Source organism: Prunus mume, linkage group LG6 (assembly GCF_029339155.1).
Source record: "Prunus mume cultivar Tortuosa linkage group LG6, ASM2933915v1, whole genome shotgun sequence".
NCBI lineage: Eukaryota > Viridiplantae > Streptophyta > Magnoliopsida > Rosales > Rosaceae > Prunus > Prunus mume.
The window spans coordinates 13,294,480-13,315,992 of record NC_142703.1 but is presented as its reverse complement, the minus strand read 5'-3'; the positions used below and the strand labels follow the sequence as shown (position 1 = coordinate 13,315,992).

Genomic DNA, 21,513 nt, shown 5'->3' with positions numbered 1-21,513 from the left:
AATTTTTATACACTGAATACCATTCTAAACCAGTTGCACTCATTTCTTACTCCCCAGGCACACACATGCATGCATTAGGAAAAAGTGACAGACAATTTGGTATTATATCCTTGGCTGGGATAAATATGCCTTTGTTGGAGTTCCCAAATAAAGAAATTTTGATAAAACATGACAAAAAAGAGATTAAATCTGGAAATTCAAAGCGTTAGGTAAGGAGAACAAATTGTTAATCTCACATATAATAGACTTGTTCAAAGGCTATTTAACTAATTAAAGGGTATGAATACAATTGGAAACCTTTTTTTCTTTTGCAGCACCGCCTTGATAAACCTTCCGATAGCGTTTTACTGAGTACCTGAATAGTGGATTGCAAACATGAGTTAAACCAATTAGTTAGAACAGTGAATCCGCCTCCTTGCACTCAAATTCAAATCTCTATTTTTTACAATTTAGAGCAGTTTAAATTAAAGATATGAATTGTGGACTTAATTCAAAGATATGTATGATCCATGACCAATAGCCCAACCATCTACTATGTGTAGGCCTGTGATTTGATTAAAATCTTGGGCCAATTTTGTACAGAAACCCCATAAAAAATTTCAAATCCAAAATTCAAATAAACATTTGTCCCGTTGGCAAGCGAAGTAGCGTTTTGGCTTGTATAGCGCCTTTTCGTGAGACGTGTTCGAAGGTTGAAACCAAACCCAAACATGCATATACATATTAAGAGACGGTTTTCCGCTGTACTCTATTTCTACTTTCGGGATTTTCTTTCCCCTTCAGTCTCTCTTCAGGTAAATTCCCAGGTCTTCTTCTTGTTTTCAATTTGGTTCTTCTTTTTTTTACCAATTTATTTCTGAACTCACCTTGAACTTTTTTATCTTCATGGTTTTCAGTTTATTTGAAGTTCTGGGTTAATCAAAATAATGCTGGGATCTTTTCTTCCAAGGGTTCTTCTGTACGTAATCAAATGAACCCCAATTGGATTTTTGACCTAACCCAACCCAAGTGGTATTAGTTTTCATGAAAGTTATTGTTTGGGTAATTAATTTTTTACTGCAGGATGGTGTTTGGTTACGCTTATCCGGCTTATGAGTGCTATAAGACTGTGGAGAAGAACAAGCCAGAGATTGAGCAACTTCTGTTTTGGTGCCAATACTGGTATATATACATATATGATATATCTATGATGTTATTATAATTATGATTTTTTTAACTTTAGTTTCCAATTAAAATATTGAATTACTTTTGATGTGGGTTTTGTAGGATATTAGTTGCTATGCTTACTGTGTTGGAGAGATTTGGGGATGCTTTATTTTCATGGTAAACAATTTGCTTCTCCAACATTTTATTGAAGCCTTTTTGTTACAACGTATCATATTTGCAAATCAAGGAGATGTGACTCGTTTGTATGGAAGAATCTCATGTGAAGTGTGAGTTAGCAAATGTAGTAAGTAAATGTGATATGTGTTAGTTTCACATAACTTATGTTTTGGAAGACGGAAGTTAGGAAGAATGATAACTTTATTTCCATTATTCACTTATTCTCTGATGGCTTAAACTTTTGTCGATTACTGATTATCTAATATCACGTGATAGAGCGTTACATATTTGTCTCATATGATTTTTAATGTCACTTATTGTTCCCTTGTGTTTTTTAAGGGTACCAATATACAATGAAGCCAAATTGGCGTTGTTTATATATCTCTGGTCTTCTAAGGAGAAAGTAAGCACTCATCATCATCCTATATTCAAAGAATCATGTTTTTATTAATTCTGTCCTTAATAATAGTGGTACTCATGAATGTCTTAATTAACTTTTCAGGGCACGGCATATCTTTATAATCGCTTCTTCCGAGACTTTGTGGCACAACATGAGGCAGAAATTGATAGTAAGATATTGGAATTCAGAGTTAAGACTAGGGATTTTGCAAACCTATCTTGTCAAAAGGCTCTGAATTATGGCCAAAAAGGTGTTTATGAGATTTTGGAGTATGTTTCTTCTCATCAGTCTGCGCCACTGCCTCATTATGATCAGGTACATTCTTGCCACAGTTATATTGTAAGATAAGTGACACTGATACACTCGTAGCCTGTACTAATGTAAGTCACAGCCAACTCGTAGCCAAAAAGTGTTGTATATAACCCAATTAGACATGTTATTATCTTGCTAAATTAAGTTTAAGCCGCACATTCAAACAATAATCAACCTGATCAATAGTTGAAATAACATAGTACAAAATCTCTCTATATTTAAATAAATTAAGCAGCCCCCGGTGGTTTCTGTGCAGAAGCAAGAGAAGGGCACTGAAAAAGTAATTGCTGCTGGTCGGTCTGAAGCTGAAGCAAGGGACCAAAGAACAACAAGCGACTTTGAAGAGAAACCAACTGAATCAGTATCATTGTCTGAAAATGGAATCCCAATTCTTCCCAGCAGAAAACACTGGTTAAAGAAGCTCATCAGATGATGCGTCGCATACTGCACCAAATTATATTAATGTGGTTTGCCAATTTTCAGCATTTACAAAATACAATTTTATGTCTTGTTGTTAGTCTTAATTACTTCCTCTGTACCTCATGAAAACTAATCAAGACGTACCATACCCATTCTACGTACCACAGGTAACATTGACCCTATTTTTGGATTTCAAAATCGAAACCCTTTCTAGTCATACAAAAGGAGTGTTGGGTTACGTAAGAGTTGAACTACCTAAATATCTAAATCATATAATAAATTCCTTCAAAGAAACATACCCAACAACATTACTAATAAAGCTCACTAACTCTTTAGTCACCAGCCTAAGAAATTACTAGGGTCAGTCACTTGCATATATGAAAATGACGTATGATATCAATTTTTAATTATTATAACTCAATACATTACACGTTTATAGGTGAAATGACACTTGTCACACGTTTGACGCACACTTATAAAGTTAACCACACGTTCGAGGAACGTATTGTTCTTTCAATCCAATATTTCCACAATTGCTGCTGTCATCTTAACTTGTTCAACCCAATATTCCATGAGACCAAAAAAATAGTGAGTGCAGTTCTTCCTTGATTCTTCATTTAGTTTCTTCTTCGTTTATTCTTCATACTATATTATCTTACATATAGGGTAGACATCCAACAACAATATTTTTTTTTTTATTGGTGAATTAAACAGAAAATTGTATACAGTGAATCTGAATTGTGAAGCATAAGAAACATAAGCCTGACTTTTTTCATTCACATCAAGATAAAAGTTTTCTCTGTCTGTAGATTACTACACTTTAAACTTCCTTGCCTAACTTCTATGGTTTTTACTTCCCTTTTATATTTAACTTGCATTTTAGGTATTAATATGGAGTTTTAATTACAATTATGGCAGTTAATGAAATGCTTGGAATACATTATAAATAAAATATGAAGCTTGATGACAACGATGTAAAAACATAAGAATATTATGACCTCTTATATCTTATTGGTCATCTAAGTTTAAAATTGGGTTTTACATATAGATTTATAGAATGATGGGTATATGTCTAAGACCTAATTAGACCCTAAATTTTATTAAGAAACCACAAAAGGACACAACAACACAACAAAAAGTAAAATCCAACCAAGCTCAGCGACAAGGATATAATTTTTTAGAGGAAAATGTTGAGAACACTGACTTATATAATGATTTGATTGTTCTTTGGGCTACAAATCAATTCTTTTATGTGGAAAATTCTTTTGACTTTGTCACTCAAATTGTACAAATATGGTTGTGTGGTTTTAAAAGGCAACGTGAAGTGTGGGATGGGCTGCCAATTTTGAAACTTATTAGCTTCTTTGAGAAGCCGATGCAGCATTTATGCGTGTGAGGAACACTCGGTGGATTGATCCATCAGAGAAGACAAAATAATGGTGTCATTCGGACAGATTTGGGCAATTGATCCGGCAACAAGTCTTTCAGTCATTTGTCAAGTTGGTCCCTTCAACCTCATTTGTTACAGAAGAAGATTGTCTTGGCATGAATTTTTCTCAGAAATTGTCTTGGCTTGAATTGGCTTAAGTTGAATAACACTTAACCGATGTTTGGTGATGCTTAGATTGGGACTAAATTTAAATTGATTAAAATATCAATAAATCGGATGATATATTTCAACTTCTATTCTTCTGTACAAACGTGGGTTAAAAATATTCCAAAGTTTTATTTAATAAGGTTTATTTTTTAGGTTTTCCGCTGTACTCTATTTCTACTTTCGGGATTTTCTTTTCCCTTCAATCTCTCTTCAGGTAAATTCCCAGGTCTTCTTCTTGCTTTCAATTTGGTTCTCCTTTTTTTTACCAATTTATTTCTGAACTCACCTTGAACTTGTTTATCTTCATGTTTTCAGGTTATTTGAAGTTCTGGGTTAATCAAAATAATGCTGGGATCTTTTCTTCCAAGGGTTCTTCTGTACGTAATCAAATGAACCCCAATTGGGTTTTTGACCTAACCCAACCCAAGTGGTGTTAGTTTTCATGAAAGTTATTGTTTGGGTAATTAAATTTTTTATTTACTGCAGGATGGTGTTTGGTTACGCTTATCAGGCTTATGAGTGCTATAAGACTCTGGAGCATAGGCCCGAGATTGGGCGACTTGTGTTTTGGTGCCGATACTGGTATATACATATATGATATATCTATCATGTTTAATTATGATTCTTTTAACTTTAATTTGTAATTAAAATTAATTAATGGTTCACTTTTGATGTGGGTTTCGTAGGATAGTAGTTGCTATGCTCACTGTGTTGGAGAGATTTGGGGATGCTTTATTTTCATGGTAAACAATTTGCTTCCATAACATTTTATTGAAGCCTTTTTGTTACAATGTATCATATTTGCAAATCAAGGAGATGCGACTCGTTTGTATGGGAGAATCCCATGCGAAGTGTGAGTTAGCAAATGTAGTAAGCAAATGTGATATATGAGTTCCCTATCGAAATCTTAACCCCTCATTCTCTAGAAGTTTTCACACTTATGTCATGGAAGACGGGAGTTAGGAAAGAATGATAACTTTATTTCCATTGACTTATTCTCTGATAGCTTAAACTTTTTGTCGATTAGTGATTATTTAATATCACGTGGCAGAGCGTTACAAATTTGTGTCATATGTTTTTTTAATGTCACTTATTGTTCCCTTGTGTTTTTTTTTTTTTTTTTTTGGTTGAAGGGTACCAATATACAATGAAGCCAAATTGGCATTGTTTATATATCTCTGGTATTGGAGAGAGGAAGTAAGCACTCATCATCATCCTATACTTGTAGAATCTTGTTTTTATTCTGTCCTTAATAATAGTGAATACCCATGAATGTCTTAATTAACTTTGCAGCGCACGGACCATCTTTATAATCGCTTCCGAGAATTTGTGGTACCACGTGAGGCAAAAATGGATAGAATCAGAGATAAGGCTAGGAATTTAGCAAACCAGTCTTGTCAAGAGGCTCTGACTTGTGGCCGAAAGGGTGTTTATGCGATTTTGAATTATGTTTCTTCTCATCAATCGGCGCCACAGCCTCATTCTGATTAGGTACATTCTTGCCACAGTTATATTGTAAGATAAGTGACACTGATACACTCGTAGCCTGTGCTAATGTAAGTCACAGCCAACTCGTGGCCAAAAAGTGTTATATATAACCCAATTAGACATGTTATTATCTTGCTAAATTAAGTTTAAGCCGCACATTAAAACAATAATCAATCTGATCAATAGTTGAGATAACATAGTACGAAATCTCTCTATATTTAAACAAATTAAGCAGCCCCTGTGGTTTCTGTGCAGAAGCAAGAGAAGGGCACTGGAAAAGTAATTGCTGCTGGTCATTCTGAAGGTGAAGCAAGGGACCAAAGACCAACTGAATCAGTATCGTTTTCTGAAAATGGAATCCCAATTCTTCCCAGCAGAAAACACTGGTTAAAGAAGCTCATCAGATGATGCGTCGCATACTGCACCAAATTATATTAATGTGGTTTACCAATTTTCAGCATTTACAAAATACAATTTTATGTCTTGTTGTTAGTCTTAATTACTTCCTCTGTACCTCATGAAAACTAATCAAGACGTACCATACCCATTCTACGTACCACAGGTAACATTGACCCTTTTTTTTGGATTTCAAAACCGAAACCCCTTCTAGTCATACAAAAGGAGTGTTGGGTTACGTAAGAGTTGAACTACCTAAATATCTAAATCATATAATAAATTCCTTCAAAGAAACATACCCAACAACATTACTAATAAAGCTCACTAACTCTTTAGTCACCGGCCTAAGAAATTACTAGGGGGGTCAGTCACTTCATATATGAAAATGATGTATGATATCAATTTTTAATTATTATGACTCGATACATTACGCTTTTATGAGTGAAATGACACATATCACGCATTTGACGCGCACTTATAAAGTTAACCACATGTTGGAGGAACATATTGTTCTTTCAATCCAATATTTCCACAATTGCTGCTGTCATCTTAACTTATTCAATCCAATATTCCCTGCGACCAAAAAAACCCAATTTTATTGACCAAAAAAAGTTTTCCAATATCCCCGCCAACATAGAACGGCACGTCGTTTGTCTCTGTTAAAATACCTCATACGACAGTATCGCAACAACCTCATGAATTCGACAATTCAATGACTTCACCTCGTTTGCAGCAATGAGCTAGCCGCTGGACTCGTCCGTAGCCTATCCAGTTACACCACGTGGCAAGTATACGTACAGGACACGTATCTAATCAAATTAGCTGGTAGTAGGCTCACGTGTCGCAAACGGATACGGGCCGACCAAAGTAAGCGAAAGAGCGAAAGAGCGAAAATCTCACTCCTACGGGGCCCACCTTGTCCGTCAGCCCTTTGTTGGTTCTTTGGTTGAGTCTCCCTAACCGCCCCACGTGTCCAAGGCACAGTTATCTACATTTGTGACCGCAAACCACCCTATCCATCTTTCTTTTAGGTCCTTTGTTTGCTTCTGTTTCATAAATTCATACTTACTTTGGTTGCTTTTTTTGTCAGCAAAGAATAGTGAAATGCACCGCCCAAAAAAAAAGAAAAGAATTTGGATAGAAAGTGGAAAACGTGGGAGAGAGTAAACAGCGGGGTAATAGTATTTTGTGCCGACAGACGTTTGGAGATGAATATGCTTTGTTAATCGTATTGTGATCATACATTTGAAAGTATTTTTTATATTATAAGAAGTTGTTGGCGTAGTGGCTCGATACAAGGGATATGATGTGCAAGTTCTACATCGGATAATATAATAATAATTTATAGTTTAAATATAAATAGTTTATTCCTAATTATAACGATACATTTTAAGTTCAAACCTCACACCTAGAGCTCGATTGAGCCTAAACCTACCAAAGATTAAAACCTCACTCCTAATTACAATAGACTGATCATATTTCTAAAAATGTTAAGTTGTATTATACATTATACACGGAGTATGATAGAACATTTATCTTTGTAGCTTAATTTTTGTGCCGGACTAACCCATGTCTTAGTATCATTGTATTTTTGCGTGCCGGGCTGAAATTACTCTATTCTTTTTTTTTTTTTTTAGCTCCTTGAATTAGCTAAGGAAAAAGAGATAAGCTCTTACATCATGTGTTTTGACTTCTTTCAAGGCAAAAAGTAAACAAAAACAAAACTAGTTTTCTTAAGTTTTGGTCGGAAAAGTAAAAGATTAACTAGCTATAAAATTTTATTATCCTTCCTCTCATTTTTTTAGGAAAGACCCACAAGAAGGAAAATAAATAAATAAATTTGCGTCTTGAAAACGAAAGCTAGACCAAACAAACATGCCTAATAACTAGCTTTTAAGCTAAAACCCCCGTACAATTTCCACAACAAACACACACACACACTCTCTCTCTCTCTCTCTCTCTCTCTCATATTTAAGCCTCTGCCTGCAGAGCCAGAAAGAAATAAAAAAGAGAGGAGGCTAAAGCAGAAAGAAAGAAGCTGCTGTTTGTTTTCCCACTTTTTAGCTCGTGTGACTCACGAGACTCACAAAAAGAAGAGCAGAGGCAAAGAAAGAGGGGAAGGGGGAAGGAGGAAGGGGGAGAAGAAGAAGGGTCACAAGAAAGAAAGAGAAGGCAATAAATAAAAAGGAAGAAATAATGGAGGAGAGCCCAAGGAAGAAAAGTGGAGGGGGACAGGTGCTGGACGGTTCGAATATAATGGAGTTGGTTGGGAACAAGGAGGTGTTCAGTAGTTTTGTGGAGCATAAGTTTAAGGAGCTGGATAGAGACAAAGATGGTGAGCTCTCTGTGAAGGAGCTTCAGCCTGCTGTTGCTGATATTGGCGCTGCTCTTGGCTTGCCTGCACAGGGCTCTTCCCCTGACTCTGATCACATCTATTCTGAGGTACCCCCAACTTCAATTTCTTCTTCTTTTTTCACCTTATTTGGTATTTACTTTCGCTACCCTTTTCATTGTTGTGCTTTTATTTTCTTCTTATTATTTACACATGTACATTCTTTATTAGAAAAATTAACTGACACGTGTCTTATACTTAAATTGTCAATTTTGTGATAAGAAATGTTTGATATTGGAATACAATTTAAATTCACAATTTGACAACGTAACATAATTAGTAACGAGAGAAGAAGAGTTACCAATTGTAATTGTTTTAGTATTTTCTTTGGTTTTGTGTTGAATGGTTAGGATATATAATTATTTAGGCAATGAACACAATGATTTTCTTTTTTGGCTGAAAGAATTAATTTGTTGTTGTGGTTAATCACTGATACAACCAAAACCCTCAGGTTAATAATGCAAACTTAACAACAGATAATATCAAATGCTGCAAATTTACATCGGATATGCATAAGATAAAAATGCTACGTCTGATTTTGACTTTGGAGCTTTTGATTGCGTTTTTTTTGTAGTACTCTAAATTCCACCCTTTCATCATGTAATCAAATTTGTTGTGTCATTCTTGTGCTTTCAGTTCTTTTATTATTTTAGGCCACCTCCTTTGTAATAAATGGTTCTGTTAATTTTTTTTAGTACAAGCGATAGTCTATATTACAGAGAGGGTTGTTTCTCACACACATGCAAACAACTAAGATGTCATGAGGGTTCGAACCTGAGACCAGAATTAAGGCCCTTTTTCACTGGAGGCTAGACCCGGTTGGCTTGTTTTTTTAATGTTGAAAAAGGGAGATTGTTGTGGCTTTGCTTTGTTTCGTCTATCTGTATATTGAGAATTTCTATTTCTAGCTCGCTTCAGAAGCATCCAACCCATGACCACACTTTGTCGTTCTTATTTTGTGACTTTGCTTTTCATTTGGACCTACTTCTCTCATTTTTTATTTATTTTTCGGTATGAAAAAGAACCCTTTTCTTTTTATCTTCTTATGCTAAGAGGAATCTGGTGACGAACTCTGTCGACACTTTTATATTATTCAAGAAGATTTAGTGTGACGAAAGCCATAATATGCCATAATATTCTATGATGGGACTGGTGCCTGCCCAGTTTTCAAAAGGCAGTGGTTTTGTGGGGGAGGGGAGAGAAGTCAAAAAACTTTCTTTAAGGGACTTGCTTCTGAACAAAGTAACAACCTTACCTAATCAGCTTTAATAATGTGGCTGTAATTTATCTTAGCAAAAGTACATGATATGTTAGTAAATTAATGTCACATGCTCACTTTTAACCGCATGATAATTGAGGAAATAGAATAATTGTAAAGTCAACATAGATGATGTTATATAGTGAAGAAGTTTTTCAACGGAGGAGATCTGATTGCAACTTAAGGTACGTCTGAGATTGGCCTGACTGATTTACTGTGTCAATGAAGCTGCGATGCGGCAGAAATATTTTAAGTATCTGATATGCTATGTTGGCATATACTGGCTTTAGTCCGAATGGGACAGCACCGACCACCTGCGGTAAGAACCCGATTAGCGGAGAATCCATATTAGCAAATATAGTAGATTGTGTAAACATGAGCTGAAACAGGAAAGCTAGTTAACTAGATCTCTTTTGATGGTAACTGTTATGTGCCAATTTGTTTAGAGGAACTAAAGTCATTTTATCCACGGATTAATTCCTTTGTTTATGTGCGTAAACTTTGCACTGGAAAAAAAAAAAAAAAGCTTATGATTTGATGTGCTTAGGTGTTGAATGAGTTCACTCATGGAAAACAACAAAAAGTGAGCAAGACTGAGTTCAAAGAGGTTCTTTCAGATATTCTGTTAGGCATGGCTGCTGGTTTGAAGCGAGACCCTATTGTGATCCTCCGTATTGATGGAGAAGATCTCGAAGAATTCATCAATGGGCCAACTTTTGAACCTGAGATGGTAGCCTCGTATTCTAAGATAAACTCAGCTGATGGAAGTGGAAGCCTCCGTGACTATATAGCCCAGGCTTTGGCAAAACTCACCGTTGAGCAAGGGATGCCCCCTTCATCAGATCCTTGGGTAGTTGATCTTCTCCAATTTAACTTGTTTCAGTACTAACAATTCTATAATTTGATCTTGGGAATGAAAATTATGTTAATGTAACATGCTGCAATTTAGATAAGTAGCCAAAGCATCGGCAACATTATATCATCCTACAAATTTATATGTCCTCACCACATTATTGTAGGTTGTAGAACCTAGAAAAGTTGCATTAGAATCTTCATTCTTGACTACTTTTTCTTTCTTTTCCCTTTTGCTGGTTATTTTTGTTCTTTAGGTTATTAGCAATATCGTGGAACCTGCTCTGCAATCATGCACTGGCCATGATTTGGACAAGCCTGTATCTCAAGAAACTTTCATAGAGGAGTTTAAGAAAGTAGCAGAAACCGTGGCTCAACGCCTTAAGGAGCAGCATGTGATTGTAGCCCACAGTGAAAATGACTTTGATGGAAGTGGCATTAAGAGACTGTTGTCCAACAAGTTTGAATTAGACAAGGTCTGACTCATAAAGATGTCTTCTCATATTTTTTCACTGACCAGTTGCATATTTAAATCTTGTTGGAATGCCTTACGTATTGAAATCGCTTATTTCAATCTATCGTAAAATGCAGACACTGAATGCAGCTATTGAAAATGTATCAAAAGATCGCAGTGGGAAACTGTCCAAGGAATATTTGCGTGTGGCGCTGGATTTAGTGGGTCCAACTGCTGGTCTGCCACCACTTGGTGCAGTTGAGCAGGTGCTTTGTTAATTAGTAAACCTATCTTTATATTTGATTATGAACTCAGACAACCTATTGCTTCAGTGCTTCCCAAGCTTGATCATTTTTTCCTTCAGCAGATCTTAGTAACTTATGCCAGTCCAAATGACTAATGCAACATCTCCATGAATTTTTTACGATAAAAATCTACAGATGGACAAGGTTGTGCAGGACGCGTTCAACTTGGTGAATGCAGATGATGGAAAGCTGCTCAAAGAAGACGAGTTCAAAAAGATATTGACTGAAATCCTGGGGAGCATCATGTTGCAATTGGAGGGAAATCCTATCTCAGTTTACTCAAATTCGGTCGTGCATGAGCCCCTTGCCTCCTCTTCTACACTATTGCAGCCATCTTCCGAGTTATAGAGCATAGCTCTTGTGGATATATCGAGCGTAACAAAGATAAAACTGGCAATAAAATTTTGATGAAGAAAATTATCACTACCACAAGTTTGTGTGTTGCTTAGTTATTGTAATCGCGCTAATGAAATGCTCTTAATGTGCAAATTTAGATAGAGATGGAGGCAAGATATATCAATGTCCACTACTCTCTCTGTTATGACTGATTTCTGTTTGATGCATCAAGGGTTTGAGCTAATCGTAAAATTGTAACTGAAGCAAATGGATCCAGGATTTGTCAAGGTGTTCATGGTGACTCTACTTGGTGCAATTGGTCTCTGCTGGATATAAAAGAAAGCTTGTGTTAATTTCTTGGTCACAATCTTTCAAACATACCTTTTTTATCGTACAGTAGTTTTTTTACTGTTCATAGAGATGAAGAGAGTTCTATTATTCATGCAAGTACTTTAAAGCACTAATAAGGTCATATGTTATGTTTCTTTAAAAAAAAAAAGAAGATCATATGTCATGGGCGCAGAGAAGTTTACATGTAAGAAGATTGAGACAACTACAAATTTGACATACTACCTTTGCTTTTGAATATAAGTGGGAGTGAGCGCAGGCACCTCCAGAAGAAGGCCTACAGCCAAACCCAAAACATAGAAAGGTTTGCTTATAAATAAATTTACACTTATCTCTTGCGTTTGCACTGAAATTATTTAGACCACATTTACGAATCACATATTTAATAGAGATGAAGTTCACTCGTATGGATGGATCTCATCCTCTATTAATGATGTGGTCTGTAATGTGATCCATGTATCATTACTCGTACTTTCTGAATATAAACAGGAGTGCTGCTTCCTTTGAAGCAGGCCTCGCCTATGCTCAGAATGTCGTGTTCTCCTTCCAGCACCACCAAACCCTTCGTTGGAAGGGTCTTAAAGACAAGATAGTATATTACACAAGCCAAAATGGGTGCAAACCAGAAAACCCAATGCCCATGCCACAATGAACCTCCTCTTACCAACACAGGGCTTAAACACCTTGCTGGGTTGAGACCAACGCCAGAATAGCCAGCCGTCCCTGTGATTGTTATTGAAATGAAAACTCCTAGCCCCATTGGTGCTGACAACATGAAGCAAACCCAGGGCATGGCCAACTTCCTTTCTTCTTTTCTTGTCAAAAGCCACTGTTATGCCCACAAAGAGCAGCAGAAATGTGCACACAAACTCCAATAGAAAAGCATCTCCTGGGCTTATCCCATGTGTCTCTCCATTACCATTGAGAGTGCAGCCACCTAACAAGAACTTCTGCTCTAAATCATGGCTCATGAGGGTGTGAATGAGGAGAAAACCCAGAGTCGAGCCAATGCATTCTCCCACCTAACAAGAACTTCTCCTAGTCTATAGTGTACTGCTTTGTTTCTACATTCTCCCATCAGAGGGAATAGGTTGTTGGCTGCCTGATGCGCTTTTTTTTTATTTTTAAAATTTTTATTTATAACGTTTTTAGATATTGCTAAATGGATTTTTTTTCTTATTTTAAAACATTGCTAAATTATAAACAGTTTAGATTAAGATCCTCATGCTAGATCACTATGCATATATGTAAATATATGTCCATATATATATTTTGAGAATCATACATATTATGTTGTTAGACTATCAATGAAGACCGCACATTTAAGAATGATTCTATCTAAGTAGCAACTGCGGTTCACAAACGCTAGAGTTCGAACCTGTAATCTACTACATTTCCAACTGATCAAAATACCACTTAAGCTAGAGCTCAGGGTAGAACATTTTACATGTTTAAATGCATTGCAGATCAAGATCTCATACAATGCCCTCTCCCTTCAGAATGTCACACTCTTCTTCCACAGATTTTAAACCCTCATTGGGCAAGTTTAAAGAGACACAATAGTACACACTACAAGCCAAGATTGGTCCAACCCAGAAAACCCAATGGCCATCCCACAACCTCCCCCCTAGCAACAACGCCGGGCCTAAGCACCTCGCCGGGTTCAGACCCACGCCCGCATACCCGACCCGCCCGGTCACAGTAATTGACACAAAAACTGCGAGTGCCATAGCCCCAGCCACCACAGCACACACCATGGCCAAACCTAACTCTTTGCACCTTCTCTTGTCAAATGCCACTGTGACCCCGACAAAGAGAACCACAAATGTGCAGGCAAATTCTACCATCAATGCTGTTTGTGTCCCCACCCCAGATGTGGACCCACTTCCCTTGATTGTGCAGCCACCTAAGGAGTATTTTTGTGCTGCATTTTGATCCATCACAGTCTTGATTATAAGAAATCCCAAGATTGAGCCAATGCATTGTGCCAAAATGTAGGTGGAGGCCCTAACAAAAGTTATAACACCCTTGAAGGCAGCTATGAATGTGAAGACAGGGCTCATGTGCCCTCCAGATAAAGGGACTGTGACTAGGAGGAAGAGGAAGGCTATGATGAAGACTGCAATTGGGACAAGCAGCTTTGGATCAACCTCTCCTGATTCCAAGCATGAGATGATTGAAGAGGTCAGGGTGAACAGAAGAGAAGCTGTTGCTACTAATTCTGTAAAAGCTGCTCTCCACATCTGAAAACAGAACCCAATAGTGAGAAAATTGTAACTATATTGACCCTTTTTTTAATTCAACAATTGTCATCTATGAGATTTTAACGCATGAGTTTCTCCGACAAAATGGAGAAAAATGAAATTTTATGATGATAATAGAATACTTGGTAGACAAGACATTATGTTGGATACCATTTGAAGCTTACCTCTGGTGAAAAATATTCATGGGCACCAATTGCAGTAAGAAATTTTAGCCTCAGCGAGTTTTCGACACCAAGTGCCTCACAACTTCTGCCAGCTGATTTGGGCAATTTTTCATCAGCTTCATTTGGGGTCATGACCAAACCCTCCATTGCCTCAAACAATTGATGACAAGAAAAGGGTTGAAGGGTTTCTATTTAAAGAACCCCCTTCTTTTTGTGAGTTCTAAATTTCTAATTGGTCACTGCAACACAAATTGAGACAAAAAATTTCATGGCAGAATGATACACCATTACATGAGTTATAAAAGTTGCCAATCATTGGTTTTTAGCACTCATCCAAAAAGAATTGAGAGCTTGTGAGCTGGAGAAGTTGCCAAAAAAAGCATTGGTTTTTGCTCTTCCAATAAGGCAGGCAGTGACCATATGGTTTTATATGCAAGTTAATTAGACGTGGAAGTCGAAAACTATAAGGATGATGCTAAGCTTTATAATTGCAGGCATATTCACTCTGCATAAAGGAAGATGCTGGGCTTAGAATAGAACAATGGAAATTATAGCCAAATAAAACTCTATATACAACGACTGGACAAAGCTAGAATTTGCAAGTTGGGATGATGACAATCTTTGTTTTGCACCAGTCAAATTATGTTGAAATGTTTTTTTTTTATTTTTATAAATAAAAAAGTCCGTGAGGGTTTAATTCATGAAACAAAGAGGCATTTTGGCTAAACCAATGCCAACATCACATCACACTTTTGCTTGTCAGTCCAATTAAATGAGTTCTTCTCTCTAAACCGTTGAATGGTATTTGATTCGTTTAAAGTGGGTAATTCTGAGTTGTTGATATCTCCTGTGCATGATTCGTGCCAATCAAGCAGTTGATAAGCTAGCATTTTCTCTAAGAAAACACCTCCCACCAATTCAGAGGAAAGCAACGGCTATATTTGATATTAAACAAGGCTCATACGCTCTAGTTTAATAAACACTCTCCATATATATTTTCAATAGTTACAACAAAGATAATTTATAGTGAAACAATGATATTGTTACATGGTGTTACCAATTCATGTGAACGACATAGCTGATATTTCATGAATTTAGAGTATAATTTTCATAAAGTAGATCCACGTATTATAAATAAGTGGATTGAATATAACACCACTTGTCAAATTTGTCACACCGAAAAATTACTCAAATCCTTTTCTACTTGGGAAGTCTTTATGATATTGACTGTATCATGCGTGTGGCCATCCATGTGAAAATGTTGACGTGGAATGATCTTTGTGTACAAATAAAACGCTACGCAAGCAATAATGGGCCCGACCCAAAACACCCAATGCCCATTCCAAAGGTGCCCCCGGCGAATCAGTGCGGGGCCCAAGCATCGAGCGGGGTTCATTCCAACCCCAGCATAGCCCTTTACAGCTGTAACGGTGGTTGAGATAAACACAAGGAGGCCCGCAACTGTTCCAACGATAGAGAAGACTACAACTCGGCCCACAGCATGGGCTTGGCGATGGTCAAATGCCATCCAAATCGAAGCAAAGAGAAACACAAAAGTGCATATGATCTCAAGCCAAAGGGCTTGGGTGGTCTCAATGCCCATAATGATTGGCCCATGTGGGCCTGGGGCAATGACAGTGAGAGTGCAACCTCCAAGTGAGAACGTTTCTTCAATGCTGCTGTTTACGACAGCCTTCAGGGCTAGTGCACCTAGTATCGCTCCCGTGCACTGGCTCAAGATGTAGACAGCGGCACGTGAGAGGGATATGAGGCCAACGAATGCTGCGGATAAGGTGACAACAGGATTGATGTGGCCGCCGGAGATGGGATTGGTGGCAAGGAGGAGAATTGCAACTGTGATGGAAATGAGGATCGCCATGACAAGGTTTGGTGTTGTGGTTTTAGTCTCATATGAGGAGATCACTATTGTGTCTATAGCGAAAACAAGCACTGCCGAGCCAACTAGCTCTGCTAGAGATGCTCTCCAAACCTGTAATTAATATATATAAAATTACAATTAATCAATCTTCAATTACAAAAAATTCAATGATCGAAACCGTCAAAGTCTACATTCATAGATCATCTTTACAAAAAATTAGACAAATCAAAAACCGTTTTGATATCCAATTGTGTTCTACAAAATCAATGAACACAGTCTTGAAAGTCTTAAAATTTCAATAATTCAATTGAGTAGTCAAATGATATTGGATTCAAGTGATTTTTTCGTAAAGATGATCTTTGAATTAGTATTTACAAAATAGACGGTTTGGATTAGTGAAATACATCACGAAATGGGCCCTACAAATGAGTCCCTCAAATAAGTTAATTTGAGGAATCCTCAATAGAAGCTCTGTGTGTGTGTGTGAAAGTAGAATGACTTCCATATGCCTTTGGATCAATTCTTGGGTAGGATAGGCACACTAGGCTAGACTCTAATAAAATTCGAATTCATACAAGATATGCACCACTTAATTATAGGTTTGACTTATTTTTGAGTTACATCAGACATATATACGTACTTTAGATTTTGATTTCATCGTAAGAACCATCTAAATAGCCGACTTATCAAGTCACTGATGTGAATGTTAACACATAATATATACCAACCTTCAAAGAAAATAGCTCGTGCAATCCCAACTTCTCACTCAAAGTGGAGGGACTGGACTTCTTCCCTTCCTCAACATTCCAATGCTCTGACCTGCAAAATCATTTGCAGAAGAAAACATGGCACAATACATGACAGAAAGTAATGAAGTTTTTTAATCCTCAAATTAAAGAATTAGAAGGAGAAAAACACAATTGCTGGGAAGAAGAATTTGGTACTTACATTGGTGTGGAAGAAAGAGGATGGACTCTGTCATCCTCTACCGCCGGCCTGTTTTCAGCCATTTTTTTCTTTTTAATGGTTGAAGGGATTGAGTTGGAGTTCATTATACCTAGGGATATATGTCTATGTATATACATTATAATATACTCAGGGATGTTGATCTGTATGAGTGGGCAGGTAGACAATAAAATCTGTTACAAGTCAAAATAAATTCAATGATAACCACACTTCCGGCTGCTACACCCTACTTATTTATGGTATGATGTGCACTGCTTTCTAATACCAAACTCATTATTGTTAGATATTATTCATATGTTGTAATATTTGTTATATTCAGGGGCACTTCTATCCTCTGAACATTTGCTTTCTTAAAGCTCTCTCTTTCGGAACAATCAGACTAACCAAAAGTCGACATAGATGTTAAGTGAGGAGAAATTAGTCAGAGCAGCACATGCGTGTATGATAGTTGTGCCTCCCAAGTTACAGACATAAAATGTTATGATTAAGTAGACATTATTGTGAGAAACCCATCTATTACGGATAGTAACCTTATTACATCCCTTGTAATACGATAAATAAACACGCACTTTATAGGGTAATCTTTTTATTATAATTTTTTTGAGTTGGAACCAACTATCAAGTACTTCACATATAATTCTACGTTTTTTAATTACATCTAAATATAATCAAGGAAGATGGGGATTTGAACGTGAGACTCCTAGTCTATAAGTCAAGATACTTTTTCACTTGATAGACCTCGTTGGCCACATAATTCTACAAGAAAGATGGGTCTCTCTTCCTTTCGCTACAAGTCACTCTCAATCCTCGGCTAACCCTTCCGAAGCCAGAGAAAACCCTAAATCCAAGACGCATCATATTTCCTATGGACATAGTCAGCCTATGTTCTCAGTTTCAGGCTTCAATCCTCTCAAAGATTTGGTAAGCATGTTCAACAGTTTTTTGTACCCTAAGTTATTTTTTATTTTTCTTTACTTAATTTGTTCCAAAACTTTGACGTGATTCTTCTATTAGAAGTATGAGTGCAACTTGGGAAAGCGACGCAGTTTGTGTGGATGTCCACTATGGTTCTCAACTTCGATGCTAACTGTGATCTTGGTAGAAATCTCTACCGCTTCGTACACCGAAAAGAAAATTAAGATTCTTGGAAAGTGGTGGATATGCCAATTGGGTGAATCGTGTGGTTCAACAGCATAGAGGTCCAAAATTCGAAGAATACAGGGCTTTTTTTTTTTTTTTTTTTCTGGTCAAAGAACTCTAATTTCATTCAACTTGAAAAAAGAGAAAGCAAAACTTACAAGAGATACAAACAAAAGAAGGGAGGAGTGGAAAACTAAACCAAAACTCAGTTTAGTACAAAAGGAACCCCTCCCAAAACACAAAACAGCCTAAGGTGGACCAGGTAGTCCATCAGAATTGAGAACGTGCATGAGAGCAAGTGGAGCTCTATTGAGCCAGCATTGCGCTTCCACTAGACCTCTACCAAACATGGTAGTCCATCTGGCCTTGCTTTCAACTAAATAGTCGGTTTACAATGTTTTTTTTTTCGGTCGAAATCGAGTTTCATTAAATAGAATGTCAAAGTCATATTACATCAAAATGAACTCAAATAATTAAGTTCACACAAAATGTAATACAAACAGACATAAAACTCACTACAAATAAAACTAACAAAGTCATAAAGCGTCGTATAAAGGCATAAAGCCCACACAGAGGCCAGTGCCTACATAACGGCAAAAAGCCCACACAAGGCAAAAGCCCACAAAACACAATTAGGAAAACCTAACACCGTTAACAGGTATGTGTTGCACAATCCTACAACTACAAGCCGCGCCACCATAGCAAGTCGACAGCCACCAAAGAGAAACCAGTAACCAATAGAAAATGGTGGTGAGCAAGTCAACCAAGCTACACTTAGACAACGGAAGAAATATACATGGAGTCAAGGAGCCGATGATAGTGGTTAAGACCAACTGATGTGACATAGCCTCCAACTATGAGAGAAAATGCATTGCAGAAACCTGTAAAGAGCACCATAAAGGACTGACTTGCAGACCAGAGGTCTTAGGTTCGAATTTCCACGGCATCATAGTTGTGCATATGTGAGAGAAATCTCCCTCCCTATAATTTAGTAACTAGAACGGATTTGGAACAAAAAGGGATATTCACAGGTTACAATGAAATTTCCCTCTAAAAAGGAAGAATGAAGCTTAATTTTGATAAATCGACTGTGCATCTAAACATGGAGGTTTTGTTTGTCGAGATTCTTCCAAAATTTGTTTTAATTCCATATTTTTTATATATAAAAAATTCAACCTTAGAAGTGCACCCATCAATTATAAAGGTGGGTATCAAATTGTTGGGGATAGCATGATTTTTCACAGGATGTTCCTTGCATGCCTTTCATATGTCTGGATGTTTACGGAGATGCATTTTGAACAAATTCTTTGAGATCAACTGGGGGCAATACTAGGGCTTCGAGAAGTTGTTAGGTAGAAATCAAGTCATCTAAGAACAAAATTGTATCTGTTATTACTTGTAGACATTTGACTTCACATTCATAAATTGGAGGGAATGGGTTCTCAAAAATTTGTTTTAATTCCACATATGTGAATAGAAATCCTCTCTTTACAATTCTCATTTGGATGTGACATGAAAGCTAAGCAAGCTAAAAAAAATTACAGTAATCAAAATGAGATGTTAACATATTTAGTCGAACATAATCAAGCTTAATTAAATTTCTTCACGGATTCTTTGCAGTGCAGGGCACCATGAACTCTGGCGGCTGTGCTTGGCCGCCAAACTGGCTCTTAGAAGATGCTTCTTTCTCAAAACACTTAGCCCCTGCTCCACACACAAAGATGATGGCCTAACAACTGATGCTTGGTTGTTAATTCCGCAATTCATGAGCTCAAGAACTTGTTTTAAATCTTGCCTTCTAACCAAATCTTCATTCTCACAACCCCATTTACTTTTGCAATGGCCTCCGTTAATGCATTGCTTGTGATCAGATTGGTCTTTTGATTAATCCGAGTTCTGCCATGCCGAAACAGTACTCTCTTGATCAGACCCATTTTTCATAACTCTGCTTGCTCTGTGTGTGTCTCTGTTTGATTAAGCTTTAATTAATCCTCTGCTTACCAATGAACATTCCATTGTCATGGAGCTTTATATAGTAATTGGCAATGTGGATTATTGACGTCTGGTTTGGAACTGAAAGTTTTGATATTAAATTAAACGGTAGCAGCCATTTGACTTTGTTAGGAAGTTAGCCTAATTGGGTTTTAGCTGTGATAATACTCGAAGTCAACAGGACAACCACCAAGCTTCAAATGCACCTTGACAAAGAATGAAACAACAATGTATATCAAGTTTACATTATCTCCTCACGCAAAGAAGACCTAATCGGACTGATAGGTAGAGAGAAACAAAACATACATATATAACCGCGTTCTATACGCAAACCAACAAAGAAAGTACGGAATGATAATAAAACTTAGACAACACTTACGCCTTAAAAACTTAATCTAGCACGTAATGAGCCAACAATGTATATCAAATTTATTCATTATAAATTAACGGAACAAGGCTCGCTTGACAAGCACTGTACTTAGTAGAGTGCTTAAAGGAACCATCATCGATTTTTTTTCCCCTTAAAAAAAATTGGTTTTATAGTGTTGTTAAATTGTTTAATTGGCTTAGATCAAAGTTTTTTCACTGTTCATACTCTAATTAGAATGTTGAATTTCGATTATTTTGCACTCCATGGAATTGTATGTTCCTCTAAAAATTATGTACATTTGATTTGAATCGTGATTTCAAATTCCTTCTATTCATCAGCCTAAGTGTTCCGGGTTTAACAAAATCGCTATTGAAAATGTCTTATTTGTTTTACATAAATAAAATACTTGAACTGCTACAGAGGGAAACATGGTGAAAACACTATTAACCTATGGGACCTTATCAAATCTAGCAGTTCAATTATACTTCTAGAAACTAATGGTAAAAAGTCACTTTTGGTCTCTGTAATTTTCCACTTTTACCAATTTGGTCCCTGTCGTTTCAATTTGGTCAATTTTGTCCCTGTAGTTTCATTTGAAGCAATTCAAGGACAATCCTCAATTTCTTTCAAATTTTTGTAACTTCTGTTAATTATAGAGGGGCAATTCTGTCCACAAATTATTATTTTCTTTAAAAATAATTTTAAAAAATTAAAATCAAATATATAAAAATTAAAAGCTAACCCCCTCCCATCCCCTCCCAGCCCCACCCCTTCACCGTCACCCCAACCCAACCATCCCCAAAACCATCTTCCACAGACCACCACCTAGCCATCGCCAAAAACACCTAGCCATCGCC

The 21,513-nt window shown here is 36.9% G+C and overlaps 5 protein-coding genes across 5 annotated transcripts; 3 read left to right on the top strand and 2 right to left on the bottom strand.

The window, feature by feature from the left end:
- Window positions 1-891: 891 nt before the first annotated feature.
- LOC103334974 (putative HVA22-like protein g) lies at window positions 892-2,616 on the top strand. Its single transcript, XM_008237959.2, has 6 exons — window positions 892-958; window positions 1,063-1,161; window positions 1,267-1,323; window positions 1,663-1,726; window positions 1,826-2,038; window positions 2,292-2,616. Exons 1-6 carry the CDS (start codon window positions 927-929, stop codon window positions 2,466-2,468), a joined length of 642 nt encoding a protein of 213 aa, XP_008236181.1. The 5' UTR covers window positions 892-926; the 3' UTR covers window positions 2,469-2,616.
- A 1,321-nt stretch (window positions 2,617-3,937) lies between these two features.
- Window positions 3,938-5,933, top strand: LOC107881451 (putative HVA22-like protein g). The gene is made up of 7 exons (XM_089054984.1): window positions 3,938-4,266; window positions 4,368-4,429; window positions 4,539-4,634; window positions 4,739-4,795; window positions 5,186-5,249; window positions 5,346-5,543; window positions 5,796-5,933. The coding sequence occupies exons 2-6, from the start codon at window positions 4,398-4,400 to the stop codon at window positions 5,541-5,543; spliced, it is 447 nt and encodes a 148-aa protein (XP_088911110.1). The 5' UTR covers window positions 3,938-4,266; window positions 4,368-4,397; the 3' UTR covers window positions 5,796-5,933.
- Window positions 5,934-7,858: 1,925 nt separating this feature from the next.
- LOC103334975 (Calcium-binding EF-hand family protein) lies at window positions 7,859-11,886 on the top strand. Its single transcript, XM_008237960.3, has 5 exons — window positions 7,859-8,378; window positions 10,134-10,436; window positions 10,696-10,914; window positions 11,030-11,158; window positions 11,333-11,886. Exons 1-5 carry the CDS (start codon window positions 8,133-8,135, stop codon window positions 11,543-11,545), a joined length of 1,110 nt encoding a protein of 369 aa, XP_008236182.2. The 5' UTR covers window positions 7,859-8,132; the 3' UTR covers window positions 11,546-11,886.
- A 1,361-nt stretch (window positions 11,887-13,247) lies between these two features.
- Window positions 13,248-14,747, bottom strand: LOC103335008 (aquaporin TIP1-1-like). The gene is made up of 2 exons (XM_008237995.3): window positions 14,310-14,747; window positions 13,248-14,124 (listed from the first exon to the last, which is right to left on the bottom strand). The coding sequence occupies exons 1-2, from the start codon at window positions 14,454-14,456 to the stop codon at window positions 13,357-13,359; spliced, it is 915 nt and encodes a 304-aa protein (XP_008236217.2). The 5' UTR covers window positions 14,457-14,747; the 3' UTR covers window positions 13,248-13,356.
- Window positions 14,748-15,280: 533 nt separating this feature from the next.
- Window positions 15,281-17,296, bottom strand: LOC103334976 (uncharacterized). The gene is made up of 3 exons (XM_008237961.3): window positions 17,137-17,296; window positions 16,917-17,007; window positions 15,281-16,299 (listed from the first exon to the last, which is right to left on the bottom strand). The coding sequence occupies exons 1-3, from the start codon at window positions 17,271-17,273 to the stop codon at window positions 15,481-15,483; spliced, it is 1,047 nt and encodes a 348-aa protein (XP_008236183.2). The 5' UTR covers window positions 17,274-17,296; the 3' UTR covers window positions 15,281-15,480.
- Window positions 17,297-21,513: the final 4,217 nt, after the last annotated feature.

What these genes read in the sequence shown, in the direction of transcription:
- LOC103335008 (XM_008237995.3), bottom strand. Translation starts at nt 14,456, where the DNA reads ATGGAGGGTTTGGTCATGACCCCAAATGAAGCTGATGAAAAATTGCCC. An exon ending in ATGAATATTTTTCACCAGAG is followed by an intron (nt 14,125 to 14,309) that starts GTAAGCTTCAAA and finishes TTCTGTTTTCAG; the next exon opens with ATGTGGAGAGCAGCTTTTAC.
- LOC103334974 (XM_008237959.2), top strand. Translation starts at nt 927, where the DNA reads ATGCTGGGATCTTTTCTTCCAAGGGTTCTTCT. An exon ending in TTTCTTCCAAGGGTTCTTCT is followed by an intron (nt 959 to 1,062) that starts GTACGTAATCAA and finishes TTTTTACTGCAG; the next exon opens with GATGGTGTTTGGTTACGCTT. An exon ending in TCTGGTCTTCTAAGGAGAAA is followed by an intron (nt 1,727 to 1,825) that starts GTAAGCACTCAT and finishes TTAACTTTTCAG; the next exon opens with GGCACGGCATATCTTTATAA.
- LOC103334975 (XM_008237960.3), top strand. Translation starts at nt 8,133, where the DNA reads ATGGAGGAGAGCCCAAGGAAGAAAAGTGGAGGGGGACAGGTGCTGGAC. An exon ending in CTGATCACATCTATTCTGAG is followed by an intron (nt 8,379 to 10,133) that starts GTACCCCCAACT and finishes TGATGTGCTTAG; the next exon opens with GTGTTGAATGAGTTCACTCA. An exon ending in CCCCTTCATCAGATCCTTGG is followed by an intron (nt 10,437 to 10,695) that starts GTAGTTGATCTT and finishes TTTGTTCTTTAG; the next exon opens with GTTATTAGCAATATCGTGGA.
- LOC107881451 (XM_089054984.1), top strand. Translation starts at nt 4,398, where the DNA reads ATGCTGGGATCTTTTCTTCCAAGGGTTCTTCT. An exon ending in TTTCTTCCAAGGGTTCTTCT is followed by an intron (nt 4,430 to 4,538) that starts GTACGTAATCAA and finishes TATTTACTGCAG; the next exon opens with GATGGTGTTTGGTTACGCTT. An exon ending in GGGGATGCTTTATTTTCATG is followed by an intron (nt 4,796 to 5,185) that starts GTAAACAATTTG and finishes TTTTGGTTGAAG; the next exon opens with GGTACCAATATACAATGAAG.
- LOC103334976 (XM_008237961.3), bottom strand. Translation starts at nt 17,273, where the DNA reads ATGTATATACATAGACATATATCCCTAGGTATAATGAACTCCAACTCA. An exon ending in CCTCTTTCTTCCACACCAAT is followed by an intron (nt 17,008 to 17,136) that starts GTAAGTACCAAA and finishes ATGATTTTGCAG; the next exon opens with GTCAGAGCATTGGAATGTTG. An exon ending in ACGAGCTATTTTCTTTGAAG is followed by an intron (nt 16,300 to 16,916) that starts GTTGGTATATAT and finishes TATTAATTACAG; the next exon opens with GTTTGGAGAGCATCTCTAGC.